This window comes from Rhinolophus sinicus, linkage group LG04 (genome assembly GCF_036562045.2).
Source record: "Rhinolophus sinicus isolate RSC01 linkage group LG04, ASM3656204v1, whole genome shotgun sequence".
Lineage (NCBI taxonomy): Eukaryota > Metazoa > Chordata > Mammalia > Chiroptera > Rhinolophidae > Rhinolophus > Rhinolophus sinicus.
The window spans coordinates 1,641,398-1,668,509 of record NC_133754.1 but is presented as its reverse complement, the minus strand read 5'-3'; the positions used below and the strand labels follow the sequence as shown (position 1 = coordinate 1,668,509).

The 27,112-nt window shown below is 43.2% G+C and overlaps 1 protein-coding gene across 2 annotated transcripts in view; it reads left to right on the top strand.

Annotated features, from left to right (window-relative positions):
* The window catches only part of CSMD1 (CUB and Sushi multiple domains 1), a 1,601,557-nt gene that overhangs the window by 1,495,237 nt on the left and 79,208 nt on the right, over nucleotides 1–27,112 (top strand). For both annotated transcript variants that reach the window (XM_074329288.1, XM_074329289.1), the window contains exon 50: nucleotides 21,892–22,077. In XM_074329288.1, the coding sequence (XP_074185389.1) occupies nucleotides 21,892–22,077 (186 nt within the window). The remainder of the gene's footprint in view (nucleotides 1–21,891; nucleotides 22,078–27,112) is intronic.

Sequence of the window (27,112 nt, the reverse complement as noted above, 5' to 3'; positions counted from 1 at the left end):
TAGATATTAGATTTTCTGGTGTTGTTCCATGCGATAATAATAGGTATTCATCACACTTATCTTGTGTGACTTTCACCACGGGAGTTAAACAGACACTTCCTCGCATTATTTGTGTCTTACCTGAGACATTCTTCTTCAATGGAAGATAAGCATAAAGATTCGATAAGCTTGTTTCATTAGGAAGGATTTTCTTTTTCCTTTAAAAACAAAAGTACTTTTTCTTTCTAAAGAAAAACTGCTTCCTGTTTTCTTTAAACATTCTGTTCCTCTGTCTGGGACATAGAATCCGTTGCTGCGAGCAGCCCCGGGGGCTGAGTCCTGGGCACTGGGGACAGAATGCTACTGACGAAGCAATAGCCTAATAAGCAGCCGCACAGGCACAGGGATGAGAGCAGGACTGGCAGCTGCTCCCTGAGGCGAGTGTCTCCAGGCTCCAGCAGAGCCCGAGTGGGACGTGGTCAGGGACAAGCCCACAGAGACGCGGGAAGGAGACCCTCCTGTGCAGGCGCCTGAGAAAGTGTGGGCCCAGGGGGAGAGGGCGCTTCAAGGGACACGTGAGGAGAAGTCGAGGGGTGCCTGGGACATGTTTTGCTGACAACTCTTGACCTGCCTCCCCTGCTCCCAATTCCTCCCCAGCAGAACTAGTTAATGCTGGATTAGATGACTCAAAAACAGAAAGCATGCGTGAAAAGCCAGGTCCTTCCGGAAGTTCTGCGGTTCAGGCTAAGGAATCTGAGGAAGGTGATGGGTGTAGCTCTTCTTTGTGTTGACTAGGACCCAAAAGCAGGGGCTTCGGGGACATGGCAGGCTCGACTCATGCAGCACCTTCTAGAGGGAGATTCGGAACATGTTCCCTCAGGTTTCTTCTTGTACGACCTGTGTGATTGTCCTCAAATGATAACATAGCTCAGAGGTCTCATTTTCAACAACAAATCCACCGTTCTACACTTTCTGTTAACCGTCTGGTAATGGCAGTCAATGAGTGTGCTCTTTCTTCATAACCTATGACTTGTAAAACATGGAGGGCCGTTTAGAATAACCTAGTTTAATTGACTTATTTTCATGTATTCGAAACTAAGGCACGTAAAGTGAAGTGACTAATTAAGAACCATAAAAATGTTGGTCTGCAATCCAGACTTTCTGCCTCCCTCTTCAGTGTTTAATCAAATTGTTCGTTGCCAAAAGAAATTCGACTTAAAACCGTACAGATACCAATGCTGGGAGTACTTTGTGTGTTAAATAACGTATATTAATTTACTGTGGAAGAGTTCCTTCAGTCCTCCCTTAGGTGTTTATAAATTGTGTAAAGTAGCCTTTTAATTATAATAATATACAAAATATTTCCATCAGATGTGAGGCTGTAATGTTTAAAAATAGAAACATGGTAGAAAGTAGGCTTTTGAACTATCTAAATTACGTGGTACAATTCTATAAGCATATTTACCATTTTTTAAGTCAAACTAAATCTTTTAAAATAAATTGTAAAAATGATGAATAAGTGACAGCCGTTGAGAAAGACCATACAAATTTACATAGAATATGCTGATATGCCACAGATTGGCAATTTATACCCCAGCAGTCTTTTACTAATGACAATAGAGTCATTAGAGTTGATTTAACTGAATGTAATATAAAACATAAATGTGTGGTCGTTGCACTTTTTAATCAAGAGAAATTGGATGTGTTTGGTTTTAATTATTCGCTTTCCTTTGGTTACTTAGCATGCAGAGCTTTTACATCAGGTAAATACACACCTGACTCCTAGGAACCACTGGCCTGTGGATACGCTCAGGAGGCTGGTGGACTCCCGGTCTCTCTCCACACCAGCTGTCTGCTCTGCATCATGTTGCACCGGCAGGGCCTCCTGTGAGTTCCTGGACGTGTCAGGTGTTTGCATGTGCTGGGCTGTGAGGGACAAAACAGACCAGACTTGTTTCTTCCTTCAAGGGATTCAGACTCTAAACATGAAAAAAATAATTACAAATGATGGCAGCTGCCTTTATGACCTAGAATATGTAGTTATACACTAGGCCGTATACGATTAACTAAACGACATCCTCCTTCAGGTGAAAGTACACCTTTATTCAGATGAATGCCTCTAAAATATATGATCAGTAAAAAATTTTTAAATGGTATAATTTTGAAATGGAAATAATTAAAATGGAACAGCATCGCTACGAGAATCACTTCAGAGTCGGCGGCTGTTAGGGAGGTGGGACCCTGCCCGTTCTGTGCCGGGTCCCCAGGGCTGCCCTTAACTTGCTAACTCGGCTCCAGGCCCAACTGAGCCATCACGGCCTGGAGCAGCCACGCTAGGCAGCCAGACACACACAGACACATGTCAGGACTTGGCCGCCTCCTCCTAGGTCCTGCCCCTCGTTTGCATATTCAAACGCAGCATCCTCATCTGCATGAGGGTTAATTACTCTTAGGGCTGTTCCTGGGGACACTGCCTTTCCTTGTTCTCCTGAGCAGTTTTTACCTGACTGTGTCCTGGGGACACCTGCCTTTCCTTGTTCTCCTGAGCAGTTTTTATCTGACTCTGTGTCCCGGCTTTCATTCTTCATTGCAGCCTAAACCTGTATTTGGTTGATAATTTCAAAAAGTGTTTTAGACTAAATTTGAAAACCCTTTAAAAATAAGAAGGCAGTGTGATCATCATAGATTTATTCGTCAGATATTCAGGGACAAATAGTTCCTATTTTGTTGTTGGTGTCTTTATAATTTTAATTTCCATTGTATTTTAAGAAATTTTTGTTTTCAGTTTTAAGATAATTGAGAGTAATTTCAAGTTCTTTTAACCTGGTATTTTATCCAAAGAGAGTTAATATATAGAGATGGATTATTACTATCGAGTGATCCTAAACTAACTGTTCATAATTATATGCTATGAAATGAAAGATCCGGTGAACTTTTCCTTAAAATGCTTTGAACTCTATAAGGGAAAAGCTTTTTGCAACAACATCAGCTAAATACATATGATATCGCACTGTTCCCACTCAAGTCAGAACAGAAGTCTCTCATGATGTTATTGTTCCCCCAGATACAACATTTACATTACATATGAAACTGGGGAATGAGATTGCCATGTAGCATTTATGGGGATGAAGGTACAAGTTTCTACCTCTGAAACCTACAGACTTCAGACACACTTCAGATGCTTCTTGGCTTACGATGGGGTTATGTCGCATAACCCCATCGTAAGCTAAAAATATCACAAGTTGAACATGCTCCCTAATACACCTAACCTACCGAACCCGCAGCTTAGCCTCGCCCATCTCACATGGGCTCAGAACACTCGCATTAGCAACTGCCGCTGGGCAACATTGCCTACAGCAGCCTCTTTGATAGTCAAGTGTTCAATACTCTGTAAGTTATTGTGCACACCCCTGTCACACCATCGTAAAGTCAAAACAATCGTCAGTTGAACCATCGCAAGGTAGGGAGTGTCTGTATTCCATACGTTGAAGTCGATACAGGTCTGTGTTTATGGTGAGGGTACACTCTGGAAGTCGACACGTTGGTTTTTGTATAAAGTGAGGTTAGTCATGTGTCTGTGTGCGCGCTGGGAGATTAGGGCTGACGTCATGGCTTTGTAACCTCATGGAAGAGACGCCGATTTCCATTTCAATTCAAACTTATCTCTGAATTAAGTGCCGAATAAGACAGAGTCCCAGCTCTTAAAGCTCCTACGGTCCAGGGGAGAAATGGATTTATGAATCCGTGTTTTCCATTCAGCATGACATTAAGCAAGAGGAGATGCCCATGGACGGGAAATAGCACAAGAGGTCAGGGGTGTGCCCTCCATTGGGCCAGCAGGGTGGGGACGTGAAGGGGTGCGTGATGGAAAAGGGGGACCCAGGCCGGGGTTGCCCACGGGACCTTAACACATGTTTATGTGGCTTTACGTTCTGCCCTGTGCTGGGCTCCAACCTGTAAAGAGCAAACAAGATACAGTCCTCTCTGCACGGTCGAAAGCTTCGTCTCTAAGCGACATGATGGGTCAGTTATGGGCTCCTGTCTGGAACACGGGTTCATAGAGGCCATAGGAATGTGTGTTGGAGCAGCGATGACCTTCACAAATACAGACAAAACAGGTTTGTAAGACAACAGTACTGGAAGTATTGAGGAATAGAGTCAGCAAGCCCTTGTGAGAGCGTGTAAAGGGTTAGGAAGAAAGAAACCAGGAAAGACACAGTTTTTGGGTTTCCATCGCTGGCAGCACTGGCTCCACTCACTGAAACGTGGACTCAGCGAGAACAGCAGGGCCGATGGCTCAGTGTGGGCACGCTCACGGCCTTGCAGGAGCCGTGGCAGCGCTGTGTCCGGGAACCCGCTGCCCAGAGAAGACAGAAGCGGCCGGTCGGAGACCTGGTGGAATTAGCTCAAGAGCCTCATCATTGTTTGCTTTTCAGGAGAGGAGACTTTACATTGTAGGTTCTCTAAGGGCCAAATCAAATAAATCAAATGGTAATTAAAAAAATGCTGCCATAAATTTTAAACTAAATAGCTCTACCACAAAAGAAAAATATCTGAGACATTTTGACAGCAGATCACATTTGATCACAAACAGCTACAAATCCTGCAATCCATCCTATTGAGATAACTGGGAATTTAATTACTACATGCAAACATTGAAACATTTTAACACTTTTCCAAAACTCAAAGGTCACCATACTTACTTTAATCATTTTTAGTTGAAAATAGGGTACTTGAAAACTGAAAATGGATCGAATAAATAACAAGCATCTCTTGTGGCACCAGGAGCCTAATGTTTAATATTTATTTAATATATTTATACATTTAATATATATGTACTATTTCAATTTATTATTTAGTATTTCATTAGTGAGGTTACCTTAATAAGGTAACATTACCTTAGTGAGGTAATACTGTAAATTTTCCTCAATGATTTGAACAGCTTTTCTGTTAATCTTAACTGAAGAATAAATCCAACTTACACATTTTCTAATGGAATTATGATGTTGGTTTTTCTTTTTTAGAATTTTGTCTAGAATAATATTTTGAAATGTTGACTATAAAATACAACACTTGCCTTTTAGTCAATGAGTAACGTGCGTCCCCTGAGGGTTCAGGTCTTTGCCTTTTGGGCTCCAGCTACTGATCACGTGATAGTGACTGTGCTGTGTCCCCAGGACACCTAGGAAACACTGTCCCTTGTGGCACCCGGTAACTGTTTTGAAAGGGGAAAAAAATTGTATTTCTGTGACATTCTAAGATGTTTTTGAGAATGATTTTTGTTTCCTTTAAAGATGATTTATCTTGTGTCAGAGTGTTTTGTTCTCTCATTTTCATTGACTGTTTGCCAGTGGCATCTGAGAAGCGTGGGGTTTGGAGAGAATAGTCATGTGAGGGTCAGGTGTCCTAGTCTCCCTAAGCCTGTTTCCCTGTTTCCTGCCGTGGAAAACAGGAAGTTTGCTATCTGGTTCTCGGGACTATTGAGAGGATTAAAGAAGTAACTTGGCATAAACGTTCGAGTTTTACCTTCGTGGTAGTGATTTCTATGATTGGATCTGGAAGGGGATTTGTGGGGCACCTTCTCCAGGCTTCCCCAGGGACCCGTGGTTCGGAAGTGGCAGAGCCAAGGTCACAGCCCCGGGCCACCGTCTCCCAGAGCTCCGCAGTTGCCAAGATAACCGGAGGGTTTGTAATAGGCACTTAGAAAATTCTGGACAGGATTAACCGAGCAGGAGGGTCCACGGCTGATCATCTGAGAGAGGAAAACAGGGCCGGCGAGATGTGCTCTATCCGTTTCAGCGAACTCCAAGTCCTTTTTCTCCCTTTGCTTGACCTTTTAAAGTATTTCTCTCAGAAACCCTGTGTTGGTTTTCTGTTCCTCGATAAAGCTGGGCATATCTTCTGTCCTTTGGGCTTCATTTCCTGCTTCACAGCAAGAAAGTCTGCCAAGCAGCTGTTTCCATTATCAACACACTAATCTTATTCATCTTGAAGAGAAGCCTCATTCAGAACTGAAATTTTCGGTGTTATCTCAGAGATCCAGGGCCCCACTTTCAAGTGTCCTGTGTTAGAGAGAGAGAGCAGTTCCTGAGCAGCTGTTCCCTTTAAAGCTGGGCTTCTCCAGAGTCTGTTGCCGGCCAGGGCTTTGCCTCCCAGTGGACAGTGTGTAGTGTTCAAATGGCTTTATTTGCCATTTGCCGGCAAGGAAGTCAGGGAAGGTGATGTCTCTCATAAATTACGTGGTTACACTTCTGTTCCTGAAGTAGGATGAGGACGGACCCATCGAAGCCTGCGTGCTGCTAATGGGCGCTGAGTTCGCCCATGCACACGGTGTGTGTGGGACGAGAGACGGCGTGGGGGCAGCTGAAGCAGCATCAAGCTGTGCGTCTGCCTCTGCATCCCTGTGACCCTGCAGACACCACGGCACCTTTCAGAAGGAAACCATTTGGATGTTTACTTTTAAACATAGCATCGTGATGCAACATTAGGAGGATGGGCGTGGTGCCCCGACATAGATGGATTGAGTTATTTTGTAAATCTTAAAAACTTTCCCTATGGGTGTAAAATGCTTAGGAAATTACGAATCTCGTCTCGATTTTTTTCATACACGTTTATTGGCTTCTGTGAAACGATCGAGTGCCTATGTGTTATGATAATACTGCAGTATTTCTTGAAACTTCAGTACAATATGTTTTTAAAATATCAAATCACATGTTAAGATATATAAGAAAATATGTATACATACAAGTATGCATCTAATTTATTAGGTCCTGAGTCCACACGGTTCAAGCCCAAACCTGCTGAATCCAACTAAGCGTATTGTAAACGGGTTTATCCCACTTCTGATCTTAGGGGCCTTCGCTTGACTGATTGGACCTTGGAGAATCCACAGTCAGACCCCCAATATCTGGCCCTGTATCCCTGGCATCCCCACATTGGTGACCATGTGTCCTGATGTCACAGAGGGCTGGCGTCTTCCTGTGTAACAGGATCAAGAGCCAGCTCCCTCCTGGCTTCTTTGAAGGTTTCAGTGTAAAAGGTGATGTGAAACCTTAACCGCATTGTCAGGTACTAACAGGCACCAATAGAAAAGGGCCGCTTACACGACAGAAACATTTTCTTCTGTGTTTCCAGTAGGTACGTGTTGACTTTCATCCAAGCACAAGCTCCCCAAATATCTAATCAAGGTCAACAATATGTAAGTAACTCGTTTCTCACCGTAATGAAAACAAAGCAATAGCACATGTTCTGCAAAGGGCTGGGTAGGAGGTGTTTTAGTCTTCGTGAATCAAATATGGTCTGCGGACATACTGTTTGTTTCTAAACTTTTCACGGTTTGGTTAACATGAAAAAGCCGTTATTAGCTGGCGAGCTGTGCAAAAACAGGCCACAAGCTGGCTCTGCCCCACAGGTTGTTGTTGTCTGCTGGCCTCTGACCTGAGTGAGGTGCGAGGATCGGGCCGTAACGCAGAGTGTAACTCAGCCAGTGCCAGTAACCTTCTGTAGCTTGTAAATTCTATCTGACACTTTTCATGGAAGAGGAGTGATGTCCTCTGTCATGTGCTGCAGTCCAGCGTTGAATGATGCATTTTCTCTGTCCACCCTGTGTATCCATGTTTTGGTCTGTGTCTGGAATGTGGTTAATAGTAAAAAATCAGGAGTGAGTGGAAACGTGCCTACAGGGCAGTTGTGCGTAAGAGCAGTGGTGATGGGAAGCCCTTGAGCTTCCTGCGCAAGGAACCGTAGCACACATGCAAAGTAGTTGTTTTCCAGGAGAGTCCTGTCTGTAAGAGCAGCAGTAGAGCTCAGCCGTGAATGTCCCATTCGAGGAAGTCCCTGTGACGTGCTCCTGCCTCACTTTGAGCCCTGAGCCTGACCTGACACTCAAAGTATTTCCCAAAACAAACGGGGGACTGTGCGTTTCCTGCATTCCTCGGGGGGGGGGGGCGGTAAAGGGCCATCAGCACCCACTTTTCCATCAGCCTGGAAACGGTGGCCCTCATTCGGTGACAGGCAGAGGAGGACACACAGTCAACTGCCCTGTGTGCAGTTTAAGATGCCGACCAACACTGAAGACGAGGTTGTGGTCTTTCGCTGAAGGGCCGCCCGGCGAGCTTTCCTGCCGTGCGCACACTGAACACGTCAGTCAGGCAGAGGGAGCAGCTGCGCCTGAGTGGCAGTGGAGGGGCCAGCCCACCAGGGCATCGGGTGGACGTCCCCAGGGCACACAGGTGACAGAGGCAACAACTTCCTCGCGCTTGGGAAGTAGAGGCAGCTGAAAAGTCAAAAGAAGTGAACTGTTCCAAGAAAAGCATTGATGAGTGCCGGAGAGCTAGAGTGAGACACAGACAGGATGCCTGAGTGCTCACTGGGTCAGGGAGAAGCAGGGATGTGCTGAGGCTGAGGTGGGGGACGGGGGGGGGTCACGCGGTGTGGAAACGTCCAGCAGGAAACCTGCGCTTCTGCACGAGCGGCGTTCTCCACTGTGGCTCCCCTTCGATGCCTGCAGGCATCTGCCCTGTGTCCCCAGGGGACGTAGCCGCCCCACCTGGGGTCCCCTCGTGCCCTTCTCTGCCAGTGTCTCAGCACTCGCAGCTTCGTCTTGTCCCGTGTACCTGCAGATTGCTTGTCCTAGACCAGTGGTTCTCCACTTTCAAAGTCCAAAGAGTCGTCTGGAGAATTGTGAAAGGAGCCCCCCACCCACATTCTCATGCAGCAGATGCCAGGGGCCTGGGTCGTGTGCTTTGCAGGTAGAGCAGGTGCATAAGGAATATGGGGGATACTTCCCCGTCTTACAGGCAGAGATGGTGTCTCCACCTTCTTCCCAATGGCTGAGCCATAAAAGTCATCGATGAAAATTTATGAACAAACCCACGGCTCCACTGTCTTTCCCATCACCTTCCATAATACGAGTCCTGACATAAGCAGTGTTGTTGGAAAAAGCACAGTTTGTAATTAGGTCACTGGTGATATCATCAGCAGCTTTTAAAAACAACGTCACAGGAAGAGCTTGCAGAAATCAGAACCTCCCCGGGCATGGCGTAGACTACAGAACCACGTGGTTGGGGTGTGGCACTGGACAGTGTGAAATTCAGGCCCCTTCTGACCAGCATGTGGCCTGATGGGCTGAATTTTGCCCCCCGGAGAGGTTAGCTGGATTCCTGACCGCAGGAACTCAGAATTGACTATTTGGAGATGGTCTTCACAGAGGTAACAAGTTGAAATGAGGTTTTTCAGGTGGGCCCTACGCCAGTGTGACTGTTGTCCTGGTAAGAAGAGGGCGTGGGGACACAGAGGAGACCACGTGAGGCAAGTGGTGACCGAGGGCCTTCCACAAGCAAGGAGAGAGGCTGGGAAAGTCATTGCTGGTGGCTATCAGGAGCCGACCCTGCGGACCCCTGGGTCCTGGCTCTCATGTCCCCGGCGTACGCAGTCATGTTTCTGTTGCCTAAGCCCCGAGTGTGTGGTGCCCTGTCATGCTGCCGAGTGCAGCAAGCCATGTGGCCGCCCTGCACGCAACCTGGCCCAGTCCTCTGCTCTCACCTCAGCACCTCCTAGTCCCACAGTTTCCCCAGTAACCGGCCCTATGAGTCCCGCCCCCTCACCCCTTCCCTGGCAGCATGGCCCAGGTGGGCCCAGCACCCGGAGCTGCACGATCTCAGCCTTCCGAGCCCTGTCACCTGTGGTCCCCAGCGCAGGGGACCGAGCCCAGCCCCCCCTGGCCCCCCCATGTCTGGACTCCTCCCAGGGGTGTCTGTCCATGAAGAGCCGCTCACTGTTTCCCTGTTGAGGGGGATGGAAGTCAGACATGACCTATGTCACCATCTTGGGGATGTCCCTCTCTGAAGGGTTTTTTTAATGTAACAAATAGGAAGCAGCGGACAGGGAAACACGACTGGTCAGCAGGCTCACTGACCAGTGTGCTCCTGGGGCTAAAACCGAAGCGCCTCGGCTTTCAGCCCCACCCGGCACATGTGAGGCTCACACTCACGTCTGACCCGTCCGGTGGCCCGCGGCCTTTCTGGCCACAGTTAGAATCAAGCTGATGTTAGGAGGAGGCCCCGGTGGAAAGCTGACGTCCCAGCAGGTTTTCCGCTCTGCCGAAAGCCCAGGGCACATGTGCACCCCGAGAACCGTGCTGTTCACGGGCAGGCGTTTTCACCCGGAGAAAGGAAGTTCAGTGACCATTTCCTGGTCGCTTTGATGTGCATTTTGCTTAAAAGAACCCAGTGCAGGCATATCAATTTGTCCTGTGGCCGATGTTTGAATGTGGAAGCTCCTTCTTAGCTCTGCTCTTCAGATACTGATAATTAACTGTCAGCATCCTTTGTTGATTTCCCTGCTGGGTGTTTGTGTTGTGGGTTCGTTTCATGTAGTCCTTGGTTGCATATTCCTCCTTTGGTCAAATTAATAGAGAACGTCGTTAAACTGGGTCCTCCCATAGAAAAGCTTAGAAACAGCTAATTCTACTAGTCTGGATTTGCACTGACACAGACTCGGGAAAAACTAGGACTCTGTGACTTCACCTCATCCCTGCAGCCTCTGCAAGGTGCCTCTGTGATTCTTTTCTTTAAAAGTAATGTATCAGAGCGTGGGGTCCAGGCCGTACCATGCTGGGAACACTCTGACGTGCCCCTTTCTGGTACCAGAGCAGGAGAGTGTCCACAGGCATTCCATCTGTGGTTAGTTCCTCCCAGATGTCACGTGGAGGCAACAGTGGGGTCCCCCTGAGGGGACGACGGGAAGTTCCAATTGGGGCACGTGCACACGGTTTGGAGTTAGGGGCTGACTCCACTCTCGGGCGCCTTGGCTACCACAGGCCAAATCATGAAGTGACATACTTGCACCACACTCTATGCAGGCGAGTTGGGAGAAAATGTCTACATGTAGGTTGTTGTGATGTCAACTGTTGTGTGTCTGTCACACCATTGGCAGAGGGTAGCGTGTGTGCATTTGTTTTCCGGGAAGATGCAGCTACTCAGACAGGCAATGGTCATTGCAGTCATTTATAAATTTTTCTTGATTTGAATTATTGGACAAATAATACAATTTCAGGTTGAAGATTACTGTTGTACATATGGCCTGAGGTTTTATTTTTTAGAAATTTATGTTAGAAATATATTTTAATGACCTTTAAACAGTTATTGTATACACACACACACACACACACACACACACACACACACACACACACACATCTTTATGAATCAGTACTGTTTGTCATCAGTGGGTCTCCCAATGTGACAGGCTGCCCTGAACCTTCAGCTACTGGGAATGATACCAGCAGTGGGAATTCTTGTGCTGGTCCTGAAAGTCTTGACAGGTCTATAAGGGCCCCCGGGTTTTCTATAAAAAGCGAGTAAGCATTATGTTAGGCAGCAAAGTGAGGGATTTCTGAAACCCATGGAATCAAAATCATAGAAAACAAAACAGGAAAAAATCAGCCGAGAAGACTTTCCCCATATTGACAATGGACAGTAACTGGGGCACAGCAGGACAAAAATGGGGTAACTTGTAGTGTTGTTTGAATCTTGCTGCAAATCGTGAAAAGCTGGAGGTATTAGTGGCGTGAGGTAGTGAAATTGACTTTCTGGGTGGAAACACAAGGGAAAAGGGAAATTGCAAAATATTTTAAGGTACTTATTGCAGTGAAGAATCGTTGTCGTGTGGTGGAAGGGGCATGAGCTTCAGACTTGGGCGTTTGGCTGGAGGCCAGCTCGACCCTTTCCTGGCTTTTGGGTAAATGGTTTCATATTTCTGGAATCAACACTTAACATGAAGATAATCACACGGACTCCGCTTGTTAGTGAGAGGAAGCAGTGAGACAATGTGTGTTTTACGGTGCATAGACTGAGGTGCATCTGTAAATTCTTGTACTATTATACGTTAATATTTGCTAGAAGATGAATATAATTATTGAATTAACATGCTCAGTATAGTATATTTATATAGCATATGTTTATTGAATTAATTTAATTTTAATATATAGTGATAATGTTAATTAACATTATTATATTAACATTACTATAATGAGAAAGATAGTTGGACTAATTTTAAATTAGGTGTCTTGAGATTTAAATTCTGATCCTCACTTTGCTCTTAAATATTTGTGTCAATCTGGAAAAAAGCCATTCAGTGTCTCTTGGCTTTGACTCTTCCCTTGAAAAATGAGCTGCTTTGCTGACCTGCATGGTCTCCCTCACCTGGAAAGACCCGTGAGCCCAGGAAGAAGCACTGCTGGCCGCTTGGACACCAGGCGTGGGAGGTGGGCACTGAGAGGGCAGAGGGGCCCAGAGCACCCGGCAGTGACTTGGAAAAACTCGGAGATCGCAGAAAGGCTCGTGTGTGCACACGTGTGAGGGAGGAGAAACTCCCTGTCTGCCCTGTTTATTGATGGCTCCCGATGACTGAGACCTGTACAGGTGAAGAAGGGCACAACCCTTCAATCCCGAGTCTGGTTCTGAGCCCGGCAGGCCCCACATGGCGAACCAGAGAGATGGGCTTGGAGGAGACTGGGTAATTCAGCCAGCTCCGAAAATTCCGGTGGACTTTCGTTGGGCTGTCCCTCTTTGTAATGACTCCATCACACCCTCACCTTGACCTGACCTGATCTCCTCCTGAGGCTGACGACAGTAATTCAAAGCACTAATTCACCTTAACTCTCACTGACTCACCCCGTGTCTGGGAGGCCAGAGATTACCACTGGCTTCCTGGTCTCTGGAGCTTCCATTCCCGTGCAATTACCAGAGTTGATGATACCCACCCATTACCCTTTAAACTGATGTCAGAGGACTTTGCTAGAATTTCAATCAGATTTCCCTCCACAGGCAGTCTGCAGCACTGTTTGACAGCTGTCCCTATGTCCTGTTTCTGAAAACTGGTGACTCACGCTTTTATTGTCATGGATATTTGTATTTGAATTTGTCCAGGCGTGAGGACAAAAGAACGCGAGGGACCCATGACTGGTCAAGGGTCAGCATACCCCCAGATGCCATTTCGTAATAAATGTAGTTGATTCATTTCTACCACCTGCTTTCAGAAATAATTTTCACCAGCTGCCTAGTTTGTTCAGATGCAGAATAGAAAAGTTGGCGAAAACTGAACTCTATTTTTAGTTTGTGTCCCTGGCTTACTATATTATCTCTTGTCTGTCTCCTCAGGCTTTGTCCGACCAAATCTGGGATTTTCATGGAGTCGTTCATTTGAATATATTCAAGTCCAATTTGAAATTAATTGCAAGGTGTCGAATATTGAACCGCTTGTGGTAGTTTAGTTAACGGGAATGAAGTGTAGCACCAGCGTCATTGTGTGGAGAGCTGGAACAGAAGCCCTTGGGCAGAGAGGCTGTTCTCTCGCACCCGACTCCCTCTGCTTTGCCTTTCGTAATCAGCCATCAGAATGTGGAGGGCAAGTCTGCACGTGACTATTAACTTAATTCTCATTGCTGAAGACTCACTTGCCCGTGTTCACGTAGTTTATTTAATTTTCAGAGAAACAATTGACCACCCTAGTGGGTGATAGCCTCTGAAATTCTAGCAACTCTCAGTCATCTTCGCTTGCATTCTCCTATGATGGCCCTCACACTCCAGCTTGATCATTTTTACTAGTTTCCTGCTGTTACCAAGGAACCTGGCTTCTCAGCTGTATCACTGCTTCTGATTCATCAGTGTGGCTTTCTTTCATATTTTGAGAAAACTCTTATGGGATATTTTGTAGGCGTGCCCGCTCTCTTTCTGTCTCCATTTCTACGCATGGTCTCAAGCTCTGTGTCTGCATCTACACCTGTATCTATCTATTTAGGTTTTTCGTTTTCATTTTTTCTATTTAATAGTAGACACCGTTATTTGTTTGGTTCATGAACTGAGAAATTCCAAGTCTGTGGCCTCTAGATGTCCTGGGGAGCATGTTTCTAGCCCCACTCACATTTATTCACATACTTTTTCCATTGACTAAAATGTTACGTGATTCATTGGAGAAGTGTAGCAGATTCCTATAGTAATGTTTCCTAGTGTAGACACAGTTGTTTTGGGTTTGTGCGGTTTTGTTCTCTCATTCTCTCCTTATTCACGTGCTTATATCCTGGGTGGAAAAGGAAAAGGGAAAAACGAGTTTCTGACCCTTGATTCTGAAGCTCATACGCTAATCTGTCTTCGGCACTCACTTTATTGAGATTTTAAGTTGGCAGTTGCTTAAATTCATGTGGAGTATTTCTAAAAAATCATAATTACATTTTCTGGAAGAACTAACAAAGCTTTTCTTTCCTTTTTTTTGGAAAAATACGACATGTTTTAATTGCCAACTGTGAGAGAACAAGGGTGACGTTTTCGTTCTGAGCCCCTCTTCCCTCTTTTTCTCAGTTCTGTCACCGTTTCTAACAACCTGTATTTGGATCACAGTCTTATTTCTTCTTTATTTTCTGCGTATGATTTTTTTTGGGGGGGCAGAATTTTGCCAACATTTCAAGTCAGTTGTTTTGAGAATTTCTGAGACCCACAAAGTTCATTCTGTTAAAAACCTGTTTTGTAGTTCCTGTTGTTCATTAGGCAAGTTGATCTTGGCTATTCTGTTTGTTCACTTGTAAAACAAAGAGGAAAATTGGTGTGTTGACTGACTACGGTGTTAAAACACCGCATCCCAGGATGGCCAGGTTACCACGTACAATAGGTGTGATTATCCCTATTTTGCAGGTGGTAAAACTGAGGCTGAAAGAGAGTGAGTGAACCGCCCATCATCAGAGCCAGCATGTACATGTGTGATTAGCTGTGCCATCCTATCATGACACCCACAGCATTAGATAAAGATCTGCCCCAAAATGCAGGTTCCCATGAACACCAGCCGCGAGTGAAGTGGCGGCCTCTGTGAGTCCTGTGGTTCCAGACAGAACGCTCTCAGGTCACTTCCAAACCTGAGAGGGTCAGGGTGGTGACTGGAGCACAGCTGGTGTATAGCTCACCTAATGCCGCTTGCTTTTTCCTCCAGCTTTCCTTCTCGAGACACTTGCTTTTTACTGAGTGAAACTTTGTCTTCTATTCCTAAGAAATGGCTCTTTATTCTAATGCGCACACCTGTGCCTCCCTGGGCCTGTAACAGCACATGGGGAGTCAGTCACGTGCCACGGCCCCACTGTAGCAGCAGGTTCTCCTCAGGACCCAGTAAGGTCCCTGGGCTGGATTAGCCTCGTGTGCCTACCAACTGGCTCCCCGTCCTCTCCATGCTCTTTGGTTTGTTTCCAATTAATACGTACTTTGTTTTTCCTTCCTCGGGTTATCCAGTGCTAAATATTTCCGGGAGGTTTAGAGCAGCGAAAGAAATCCTCAGCTAAGGCCCGTGACCCTGCGCTTCCCATTTCAGGGCCGCCTGTGTCTGGTTGTACGTCTGCTTGCTTTAGCATCTGCAGGGTAAGCCATTGCCTCCCTCTGTCTGGCCTCATTTTTAGAAGCACTCCTCTTCCTCCCCCAAACAAATGAAGGGTGTTTCTGATGCTAGTATGCGCTCTTTGTAAGGGTCTGACATCACACCTGTCCCCACAAAGGGATAAACGCACTGTGACCTGTCAGGTCCCCTCAGCCTCCGGGTTAGTCATGCACGACCCCCCCTTCCCTGCTGTTTTCTGTCTCAGCCTCACCCCTGCATTCACATGCTGCCTAAGCATCAAGGGAGGCATTGCTTAGAATCTGGTTGTCCTTGGGAAGTCGGAGAAGACGGGAATAAATAAAACTAAAGAGAAGAAAAAGGGTCCAGACATATTACCATGAATGCTCAAATTCAATGTGGCCTTATATTTTCAGAATTATAATCTGGAAACCTATTTCTAACCTACTTATTTATACATCTATTTATTTACTGCTGGCGATTGGACATCAGAAATTAGAAACTATGAATGTGGTGAAATATAGCAGGTGGGTCCTTGAGACTACACGGGACTAACCGTGAGGCCGGCATGGGGTCCACTTCTCTGCGATCCCAGCAACACAAGCCTTCTTACTACGTAGAGGAATCTGGGCCCTTTGCTTGACGTTTCTAATCCTCACTTTCCTTAGCAGCTATTAGTCAGGGTTCTCCAGAGAAACTCAGTTATCACTTGCAAGTCATTGGTTACTCATAGGTACTGCCGTGTGTGTGTGTGTGTGTGTGTGTGTGTGTGTGCATGTGTGCATACACAGACATACATACACACATGCATGCACACACACATACATGTATACACATACATGCATACACAGACATACATACACATACATGCATATACATGCACATACATGCGTAGACAGACAGACACACACATGCATGCATATATATGTATAATCAGTCCTTTTATTGTTTTCTCCATATGAGCAACTATGTAGCTTATATTTTTAGTACTTCCTATAAAATCACTTGGCTTTCCCTTGAAGGAAGCCCATGACTTCTGTATTATCTGCCTCTGACACTTTTCTTATTAGACTGTAAAAAATTGACTCTTATTTAATTACTTGACCCAACCTGATTATAAATACAAAAGCCAATGCAGGCACTAATATTATCTAATAGAACCCAATTATAGACAGTAGTCCACACAATCTAGAATGTTCTTGTATTGTAATTTTTGGTTACTATTTATATGTGCACACACATGAGGGGTGCCTAAAAAATGTATACAAGTGGACACTTTGGTCAATGTTGCTCAAGCAGTAGTTTGCCATAATCAGAAGTGTCTGGACACTGATGGGAACCACTTTGAGCACCTCTTGTCGTTGCAGAAGTAAAATGTGACCTGCATTCATCTTTTGTTATCGGTATATATTATTACAATTTTAATACAGTTTTCCTTTCTTAAATTGTGTATGCGTTTTTTGGTGCCTTCTGTATATATGAAGTTAGATTTCTACACGTACATAATCGGAAATCCTTACATGCTGACACCATGTACGTAAACTACTGAGAACCCACAGTCCCCGCTGGAGACACCGGGGGTGTCACTGTCCTGTCGTCACACCTCAAGCAGAATGTCCTCCTGCGGTTCAGAGCCTGCTCCACACCACTCCCCACCTCCCCTCCCCACGGTGTGTTCCCTGCCATCCCGGCCTGGCTCTTGATCTCATCGTGCTCCTGCGTTTGTGATGTTCAATTTGGTCTGTCCTACCTGTGAGACTGCCTCCTGGATGTCCGGTCTCAGACCTTATGGTTTAAACGTGCCTCGCTTGCCAGGCTGTAGGGAGCCCTTCTGCGGGGTAGGCTTCTCCCCGTGCGTCAGACCCCGGGGCTCCCTGGGCTTTGCCTTCGCCCTGTGAGCGGGGTCCGGAGAGAGAAGATAGACATTCACTTTGAGATAATGGGGACATGAATATGGTATCAGTAGGAGGAAATGAGGAGACAGAGTACGAGACAGATTTTCTTCCCTTAGCAGATGATCATTGGCAAAACCAACCACATCAGAGCAGCAGAAAGAGAAGTGAATCAAAGAACCTAGCTGTTCTTACTGGGAGAAAGCATGGCGGGCGGCTGGGATGAGGGGCAGGTAACAGCCCAACACGTGCACAGATGTGAGTGGAGATGCAGCTAGTGGTACAGGAAGCAGATCAAGTGGATGGATATCCAGATGTGAGAGTCACCATCCCAGGGTAATAGGCAAAGCCCCAAGAATCACTGAGATTTTTGAAGGGAAAAGAAATGCAAGGTGAGTGTGTAAAGTATGGAAACCTAAGAGGCAGCAGAAAGAAAAGGGGCCATTGTAAGTTACAGAGAACAGTCACTTGAAAGAAGTAGGAAGCAGAAGGTTTTTTGTTTTGTTTTGTTTTGTTTTAATTAATTTATTTTTTATATTAGTTTTAGGTTTAACAAAACATAATGATTAGACATTTACACCCTTCACCAAGTGATAATGACCTAAGTGTACTCCCCTCTGACATGGTATACAGCTGTTACAATACCATTGACTGTATTCCCTGTGCGCTGTACTTTACATCCGTGACCATATATATATATATATATATATATATATATATATAGAGAGAGAGAGAGAGAGAGAGAGAAGCATACATATTTTAAGAAAGGAAAAACTATTAAAATTGTAATACTCAATACATACCAATAACAAAAGATGAATTCAAGTCACATTTGACTTCTGCAATTACAAGAGGTGCTCAAAGTGGTTCCCATCAGTGTCCAGACACTTCTTATTATGGCGAACTACTGATTGAGCCACGTTGACCAAAGTGTCCACTTGTATATATTTTTTGGCACCCCCCACATATGTATGCCATCATGCTCAATGGGGAAAAGCTAAATGCATTCCCCTTAAGATCAGGAACAAGCCCAAGGATGCCCACTTTCTCCACTTCTATTCAACATAGTACTGGAAGTTCTAGCCACAGCAATCAGACAAGAAAAATAAAAGGCATCCAAATTGGAAAGGAGGAAGTAAAATTGTCATTATTTGTAGGTGATATTATGCTACATAAAGGACCCCCAAAGATTCCACCAAAAAACTATTGGAACTGATAAATGAATTTAGTAAAGTAGCAGGAAACAAAATTAATATTGAGACATCAGTTGCATTTGTATATACCAATAATGTGAAACAGAAGTGTTTTTAAACCTGCAGAGACAAGAATGACTGCTGTTTGTATGGGTTTAAATATGAGAAGAAAGAACCCCACAGGGGGCATAGGATTAAAGAGAACACAACTCTGGGCACTGGAGTGTCTCCACCGTTGATTTGTTTGAAACCAAAACGTTAAATCTCTCATGAGAGATGTAATAGAAATAATCTGGTTTACTGCAGATTTATTTTTTGCTCTCTATAATGAGCACATGGCAAGGAGATTATCCGTGTACTTCACATCTTATTTCCAGAAATGTATACATGGTGAGTGTTTGTGTAAATAATGATGGTAACATTTTGTCACTTATTGCATCACCTACATTGTGTCAGCACAGATTTGTGTACGTCATTTCATTTACGCCTCATAATTACCTTTGAGATGGGTATAGTTAGCCTGGGCGTAATGAGACAAGGTTCGTTAAGTAACTCAAGTCACACAGCTGGCAAATGTCAGAGACAAGAACTAATTCAGAAGTCTGATTGTAAAGTCTGTGCTCTGGAACAGAAGAGAATTTTACAGAGTGAGTATGCGGTCTTTCACTGAGGCTGCTGGGAAATATAATGCTATATTAATACGATTTTCAAAAACCAAACTAAAACTAAGACATTGTATTCCCTTTAGATACTCCAAAACTGAGGAAATTCTCCATATTTTGAGAGTTGCATATATGTAGCTAATTGACATTTTTAAAAAGTGATCTATAGAATGTCTGTCACATGATTTGGGATGAACGAAAATGTGCACCGAGCCTGCACATGAGCAGGAAACGGCCTTTATCCCTGAGACTGAATTTCTAAGTCTGTAAGAATCATGCCATCCGTCTGCATCAAATCAGAAGTGTTAGAATTCTATTTTTGATAGGTTGACAACTTCTATTTAAAGCTCTGCCAAATAGCCTGCGGTTGAGACAGTCAAGTGGCCAAAACCCACAGCTCAAGGCCAGAAAAAGATCCCTAGTCATTGATCAGAGACAGAAAGGGGGTCTTCTCAAGTCCAGATTTCACAGAAGTAGTTACAAAGCTTTTCTCCTGGGTGTCGGCCTCCTGGGTATGAATCCTTTTAAGGTGCATTCATATGCGTGTATAGAATGTCACCTTTCCCATTTAACCTGCCAGAGAAATGTCGTTTCATTTGTTGCTCACCCCAAATGAGAATAACAGGGACGCTGGACACTGGGCACGCTCAGTGAGTGAACGAGAAAGTGTGGTGTGTGAGCGTGATTGAGTGATTATTGGAGAAAATGTGAGGAATAAGACACTGGTGACCCTGTGAGATCACACTCATAAAGGACATCCACTGCATTCAGTAAATTCAGGAGAACGTTTTGCAAATGCTTAGCACTCTGCCCCTCCATCCATTGCGTCCACAAGCAATGGCTTCGCACATCCAAAGCTTATGATTTTAAATATTCTGTCCAAAATCATATCTTTATGTCTATGTTTTTGGTACACAACTACTGAAAATTTTTATTGTGGTCTGCTTCAAATGTATATATGAATAGAGGAACAAATATCAGAATTTGGAAGGAAATAGCCTTTATCCTGTAAGCCTAAATTTACAAATCAGTATGAATTATTCCGTCTCTTCTTAATTGAACCAGAAGTGTTAGAATTCCATGTCTGACAGATTGGCCACTTCTGTTTTATATCTATTTAAAAGGAAATATATATATATATATATATATATATATATATATATATATATATATATGTATATATATATATATGTCATTATTTGCAGGTGACATGATGCTATATAGAGAGACCCCAAAGATTCCACCAAAAAACTATTGGAACTGATAAATTAATTTAGTAAAGTAGCAGGAAACAAAATTAATATTGAGACATCAGTTGCATTTGTATACACCAATAATGGAAATTTATATACATATGTGTGTGTATATATATATAAATCAGATGGTTGAAATAGCTGATCATAAATTAAGTACAAGACAAATTTTAGAACTTGGATTTTCCAAGGGTTTGATTTTTATCAGCACAATATTTTCTTTTACTTCTGACAATTTCCCACTACATTTATTAAATATATTGATAAAGAAAAAGAACAAAACCAAACAACACAAACTAAACCACAGAATGGCTGGGGTTCTTGTAGAACAGAAGGTGGCCCCACGGCAGGGCCACAGGTCTGCTGTGTGCTTGTTTGGCACAAACTCACTGCAGTCTCCTAGGCAGGCCATGTGATCTTTCTGAGCCTGTTTTCTTTATCTGTGAAAGTGTACGTTTATATAAACTCTTCCATCCAATCTTTGCAGCTCTAACATTACATGTGTGTTCCCATGGGAATCAATGTGGGAAAAATTTTAAATGATCTAAATTAAAAAATGCACGATGTGAATAATACCTTAAGTATTGATTAACAAAAGGCCCTTAGTTTAGTTATCGCAAATGTCTTTGGCAATGCAGCGGACCTGGGTATGTGCTGCTGGGAATGGATCCCCTCCCCTGCTTTTTTCTTTGTTCCTTATTGTAACTTGGAGACATTTAAGTTGAGAATTTTGCCTCATCGTAGATAAGTCTGGATCAGAGCTAGTAAATTCAAGGACGTGTTGATGCTTAATTCCGTCCCCATTTCCGTGATTTAAAAGCTGTCTTCTTCATCCCTAGCACATTCGTGCCCCACCTTTCACAGAAAAGCTGGCATGCCTTGCCCTCGGGGACCCAGCCTTCCAGTCTGGAGGTCTTCCGGAAACTCCTCCTGTGTCTTGGTCCCTTAGGTCCTGTTCTCTGCCAGGTCATTTATAAATAATCAATGTGATGATCATACATGCATGGATGACCTTAGCCATTTTCCTTTTAACAGAACTTCTGGGTGCTTTGAGGAAAATAAGTTACTGGCTGGGGGGAAGAAGAGGGGGGATCTTCGAGACCCAAGGTGGGTGGCTGTTTAATCCAAGGAGTCAACATTGTGATGGCTTCTGTGATGGTATAGATGTTATCTTCTCCTTCCTTTCCAATATTAAATAAAGTAGAGTGTGTTACACTGTGTTCTCTGGCCCAGCGCCACCTGATAAGACGTGTCAAGGTGATAAGCTGTGAGACAGCCGTCAGGCTTACCTTCCGGAATACTAATCATAAAAATGTTTTTATGCGGACCCATTTCCCATTGTTTCTCATTAACTCTGGAGATCCTTAAAACTTTGAAAATGGGTATAGTTATGCAACATATTAGAAAGTCAAGTACCGAACAGTTTTTATGTGTATTTGAAGTGAAAAGTAGAAAAAAAAACAAAACACAGAATTTCATAAAATCACAAAAGAGTAACCCTGTGTTTGTTTCCTTTGTTGTTTTTGTTTTTGTTTTCCAGCTGTGTCCTGTGGAGTCCCAGAGTCCCCAGGAAATGGTTCGTTTACGGGTAATGAGTTCACTTTGGATAGTAAAGTGATATATGAATGTAACGAGGGCTTTGAGCTTGAAGCTAGTCAACAAGCCACAGCAGTGTGTCAGGAAGATGGATCATGGAGCCACAGAGGCAAGCCCCCTACCTGTAAACGTAAGTGTTCAAATGCGCTCGCCCTTCTTTGCAGATTTAATTAGGGATGGGACTTACTGGTGAGAATTCTGGATGCCGCAGTGCAGAGCCCCTCTTTCACAGCATGAGGGCTCTGTCTCTTGCATGGCGATATTAGAACCAATTGACTCCATATAAAATGCTCTAGCCAATTAAAATGAGCCACACATGCTCAAAAGTTGGTCAGATAGAATCCTGTTTGATTCCATCAGTACCTAGACTGTGGGGTTATATAGCAAATCCTGACCAAGCTGCCATTTTCATTTTAGAGAGATGAAATCACGAGTATTGAGACATTAACCTGGCAAACTCTACTTTCCTCTTCCTCTCCTGACTAATTTTAAGTTCCTTGAGGTCAAAGGCAGTGCCTAGTGTGTTTGCATGTCATTTACTGGGTGCAACACATTGACACTCCATAGAAAAGTCACTCACGGTTTGTAAAGTGGGGTAAGTTTTCTGAAAAGCTATTTGCAGTACAGCAGGTCTTCCACTAACGTAGTTCTCTTCAACGTCGTTTCATTATAATGTTGGTGAAAAAAAGATCCGTCCCCAGCTGGAACCACCATGCATGTGGAGTGTGCACATTCTCCCCATGTCTGTGGGTTTTCTCAGGGACTCTGTTTTACACCCACATCCCAAAGATGTGCACATGGGGTGAGTGGCATGTCTACACTGTCCCTGTATGAGTGAATGTGGGTGTGGGTGTGGGTGGTCCTGCGATGGGAGGCGTCCTGTCCAGGTGGATTCCTCCTGTGCCCTGAGTTTCAGGGAGAGGTTCCCGCCACCTGCCACCTGGAACTGGAATGAGTGGGTTGAAAAATAATGATCTTTCTTGTTTTCATTAATCTTTCTTAAATGTATGTATAACTCATATTTATTTCCAAGCTTAACATCAGAAGTGTCTTGGGTCTTTATTTAGAAGTTTGGTGCTGTCTTTGTGAGCAGAAATAGGCTCTAGGAACTCAACTCTTGTTCTGTCCATGAGCCTGTAGCAAAATTGGTTTCCTTATCTGTGGTTTGGCTCAATGTCACGGTTTCCAAGAACCTATGCACAAGGGTACGTGAGGACGTGCTTTGTATAACAATGTGCTTGCAAGGGTCCAAAGTCTGGGTCCATTCTAGGACCTCTAGTCTTAAAACACCATAATCAAGTCCATAGTGCAAAGCCGAATACAATACAAATTCACACATGCACGCACACACACACAATTGGCACCAAGATTTTCACTGCAGTTGTACTTGTATTAAAACTAACCTCAAATTGGAAATCATCTATACCTGGTTTGTAACATTGAAGATCAGGTAGTGTTTCTACATAGACAATGATATTTCACTCTTATAATATTAGCAAAATGAATCCACACAGACTTTAATTGTGAAATTAGTTTATTAGCCTCTTTTGTATATGGTATTTTGGTCATCTTAAAAATATTTAAGCTACTTAGATATGAATATGTAAATGTTTATGGAAAATAGATGACTTCCCCCCATAGTTTTTAATTTCCTTGCTGTCAATTTCATCTTTTTTTTTTTGCTAATAATTGTTACATTTCCTGAGAATCAGCTAGGTACCATTAAGGCAACATTCATAATTCTTAGTTATTTTCTATTTAATAAAGTACTGTTTATTATAATTTTGTACTAGTACAGGAAGCTAGGATAACAAGATACATTGGTATATTTTTAACTTCAATCCTAATTAAAATTATTCTCTCAAAATAAGGGCGTGACCCCACAGATGGCAATCACAGATGTGTGTTTTTGTTGGTTATAATAAGAGCAATGCCCTGGGCACTTACGGCACTGCTTTCTTGGAAAATAGCTTGGAGACCATTAGTGGTAATGCCTGTCATTTTAAAGTGTCTACTAGGTGTTTTAAATACTTTATCTATAAATATCATAATAACCCTGAAAATGTAGGACACAGATGACCTTACAAATGAAGTAAAAGCTACTAATTTGCAAAACGTGGGCTTGATTTCAACTTTTTCTAGTTCTAAATCCTCCGTTCTTTTCATTTTCCCAGTGGTGCTCCACTCTGGTTATGCATTAAAGTCATCTACAGAGCTTTAAAAAATATTAATGTTCAGGTTTGACCCTCAGCAATTATGACTTAATTAGTCTTGGGTGGAAAGCATGCATCAGTATATTGTGTATCGGTGCTATGCTTCAAATGGCAAGTAAGTGCTATGTTTTAAAGGAAAAGCCATTTGAAATTTATATACTATCTGAGAAAGAATTGATAAATGGCAAGGTAATTATATAAATGTAATTTTAGTCTTATATTTTTTTAATGATTTAGTTTTTAGAACAACTTTAGGTTCCCAGCAATATTGAGGGGAAAGCACAAAGATTTCCCATACACCGCCTCTCCCTCAGATGGGACATTTGTGACAACAAATGAACCTGTACTGACACGTCATCATCACTCAAAGTCCATAGTTTATATGAGGGTTCACTCTTGGTGTTGTGCCTTCTATGAATTTAAACAAATTTATAATGATAGGTATCCATTATTAGTCACCATACAGAGTATTGTCACTACCCTACAAATCCTTCAGTATCCTGGCAACCACTGATCTCTTCACTGTCTCATAGTTTTGCCTTTTCCAGAATGTCATAAAGTTGGAATCCTACAATATGTAGTCTGTTCTGATTGGTTTACTTCACTTAGTCACATGATTTTAATGTTCCTCCATGTGTTTTCATGGCTTGAGCTCATTTCTTTTTAGCAATGAATAGTATTCCACTGTGTGGATGGACCGCAGTTTATTTATCCATCACCTACTGAAAGACATCTTGCTTGCTTCCAAGTTTGGGTAATTATGAATAAAGATGCTATGAACATATATGTGTAGGTTTTTGTATGGATGTAAGTTTTCAGTTTATTTTCGGTAAATACCAAGAAATGCAATTTCTGGAAAGTATGATAAGAGGATTTTACCTTTTGTGAGAAACCATCAAACTGTCCTCCAAAGTGGCTGCATCATTTTGCATCTCCACCAGCAGTGAGTGAGTGTTCCTGTTGCTTCACATCTTCACCGGCATTTGATGTTGTCCGTGTTCCAGAGTCTGTCCATTCTATTAGGTCTGTACTGGTGTCTCCTTTCTGTTTTAAATTGCAGCTCCCTGATGACATATGATGTGGACCATCTTTTTATATGCTTATTTGCCATCTTTTTTAGCCAGTTGTCTACCTTCTTTAACCAGGAGTCTATCCAGGTCTTTTGCCCATTTTTAATCAGGTTGTTTTGTTACTGTTGAGTTTTAAAACTTCTTTGTGTATTTTGGATAACAGATTTCCATGAGATATGTCTTTTGCAAATATTTTCCTTAATCTGTGGCTTGTCTTCTCATTCTCTTGACACTGTTTTTTTTGCAGAGCAGAAGTTTTTCATTGTAATGGAGTAAAACTAAATAATTCTTTCTTTCAGGAAACGTGCCTTTGATGTTGTATCTAAAAAGTTATCCCCAAAACCCAAGGTCACTTAGATTGTTCTCCTATGTATTCTTCTAGGAGTTTTATGCTTTACATTGAGTGTATGATCCATTTCAAAATAATTATTTATTTCTTTTTATTTTTCTTTATTTCAAGTTTATTTGTGACGGGTGTAAGGTCTGTGTCTATATTCATTTTTGCATGTGGCTGTTCAGTTGTTCTAGTACCATTTGTTGAAAAACGTATCTTCTCCATTTGTGTCGTTTTCACTCCTTTGTCAAAGATCAGCTGACTATATAAAAGGGGGTCTGTTTCAGGATTCTCTGCTCTGTTACATTGACTAATGTGTCTATTCTTTTGTCATTGACACACAGTCTTCTCACTTCTGTTTTTATTTGACTGAAACATAATATGATAAAAATGACACTTTAGAAAAAATGTATTTGCTATGAATTCAACGATTTGGGAACTTAATTTAAAAATATGTATAATTTTCTACAATATCAATCTCATTTTTAGTGGTAAATATTTCTAGGGACTTAATTTTAGTAAAAATGCCTGATGGGCATGGATAGAGCCATTATCTTTAAAGCTACATGGAAATCTTTCTGCCTGAAGGTAGACCTGCTTTGTGGGCATAACAGACACATAGTCTCCATGGCATTTCATTTTATCCAGTGAAGCATTATCTTCAGATTAATTGAAGGATAGCTCACATATGTGCCTCTTATTTCTCAGGTTGATGAAATGACAAAGAACCCTCAGTTCATTGGTATAAAGTTGAGTTGTTTCTTCCTGAAGATGTGCAAGACAGAATGCCTTCACAGTATGAACACAAACTATTTTTATGGATATATGAGCCATATATGTGTGTCTAGACCACACTTAATTGGGCGAAGCACTTCTGCTCACCCCAATGCTTAGCTCTACTTGCAGCTTGGTCCCCAGAATGCCAGTCAAATGGTTTATATCTTCCAATAAATGGGTCGGCATCGTGTAACTCTGTAAAGAGCCAACTATTGGAGAGGTATAAGGAAAAGCACAGTAGAGCTTTTTCAATCCTTAGTTGGGGTAGAGAAAGACAGAAGCAGAGTGTTTCAAAAAGAGTGAAATAGACAAAATGCCTTGGATTCCATGGAGAACACATGTGGGATAACTCCTGTGGGCAGAGGGAGCCAAAGAAAGGTGCTGTGGAGCCCCAGTTGCTCACCCAGCACGGCTGAGTGTGTGCTTTGCAGGACACCTGGCTTGCAGCTGCTGGCATTGGAAGCTTAGTGAGCCATGGCCCCTGCCCCTGCCCTCAGAGCCTGGTCTTCACAGATGCGATGGCTCTCAGGCTGGGACTGGAGCTTGGCCTGGCCTGTCTGGCAAAATCATAGTAATAACCAAATGGCTTTATGAAATGGGAACAATAGACATTGCACTGCATCAAACGTTATGTTACATCCTTCACCTAGATGGCTGTCCTGTGGAGAAGGTACTGTTTTCTCTATCTTACGGATTTAGTGAGAGGATAACTGAGGTATCCAAAATTTGCAGTTTGGCTAAACAGTTTGATTGGTCATCACCAAACCATGT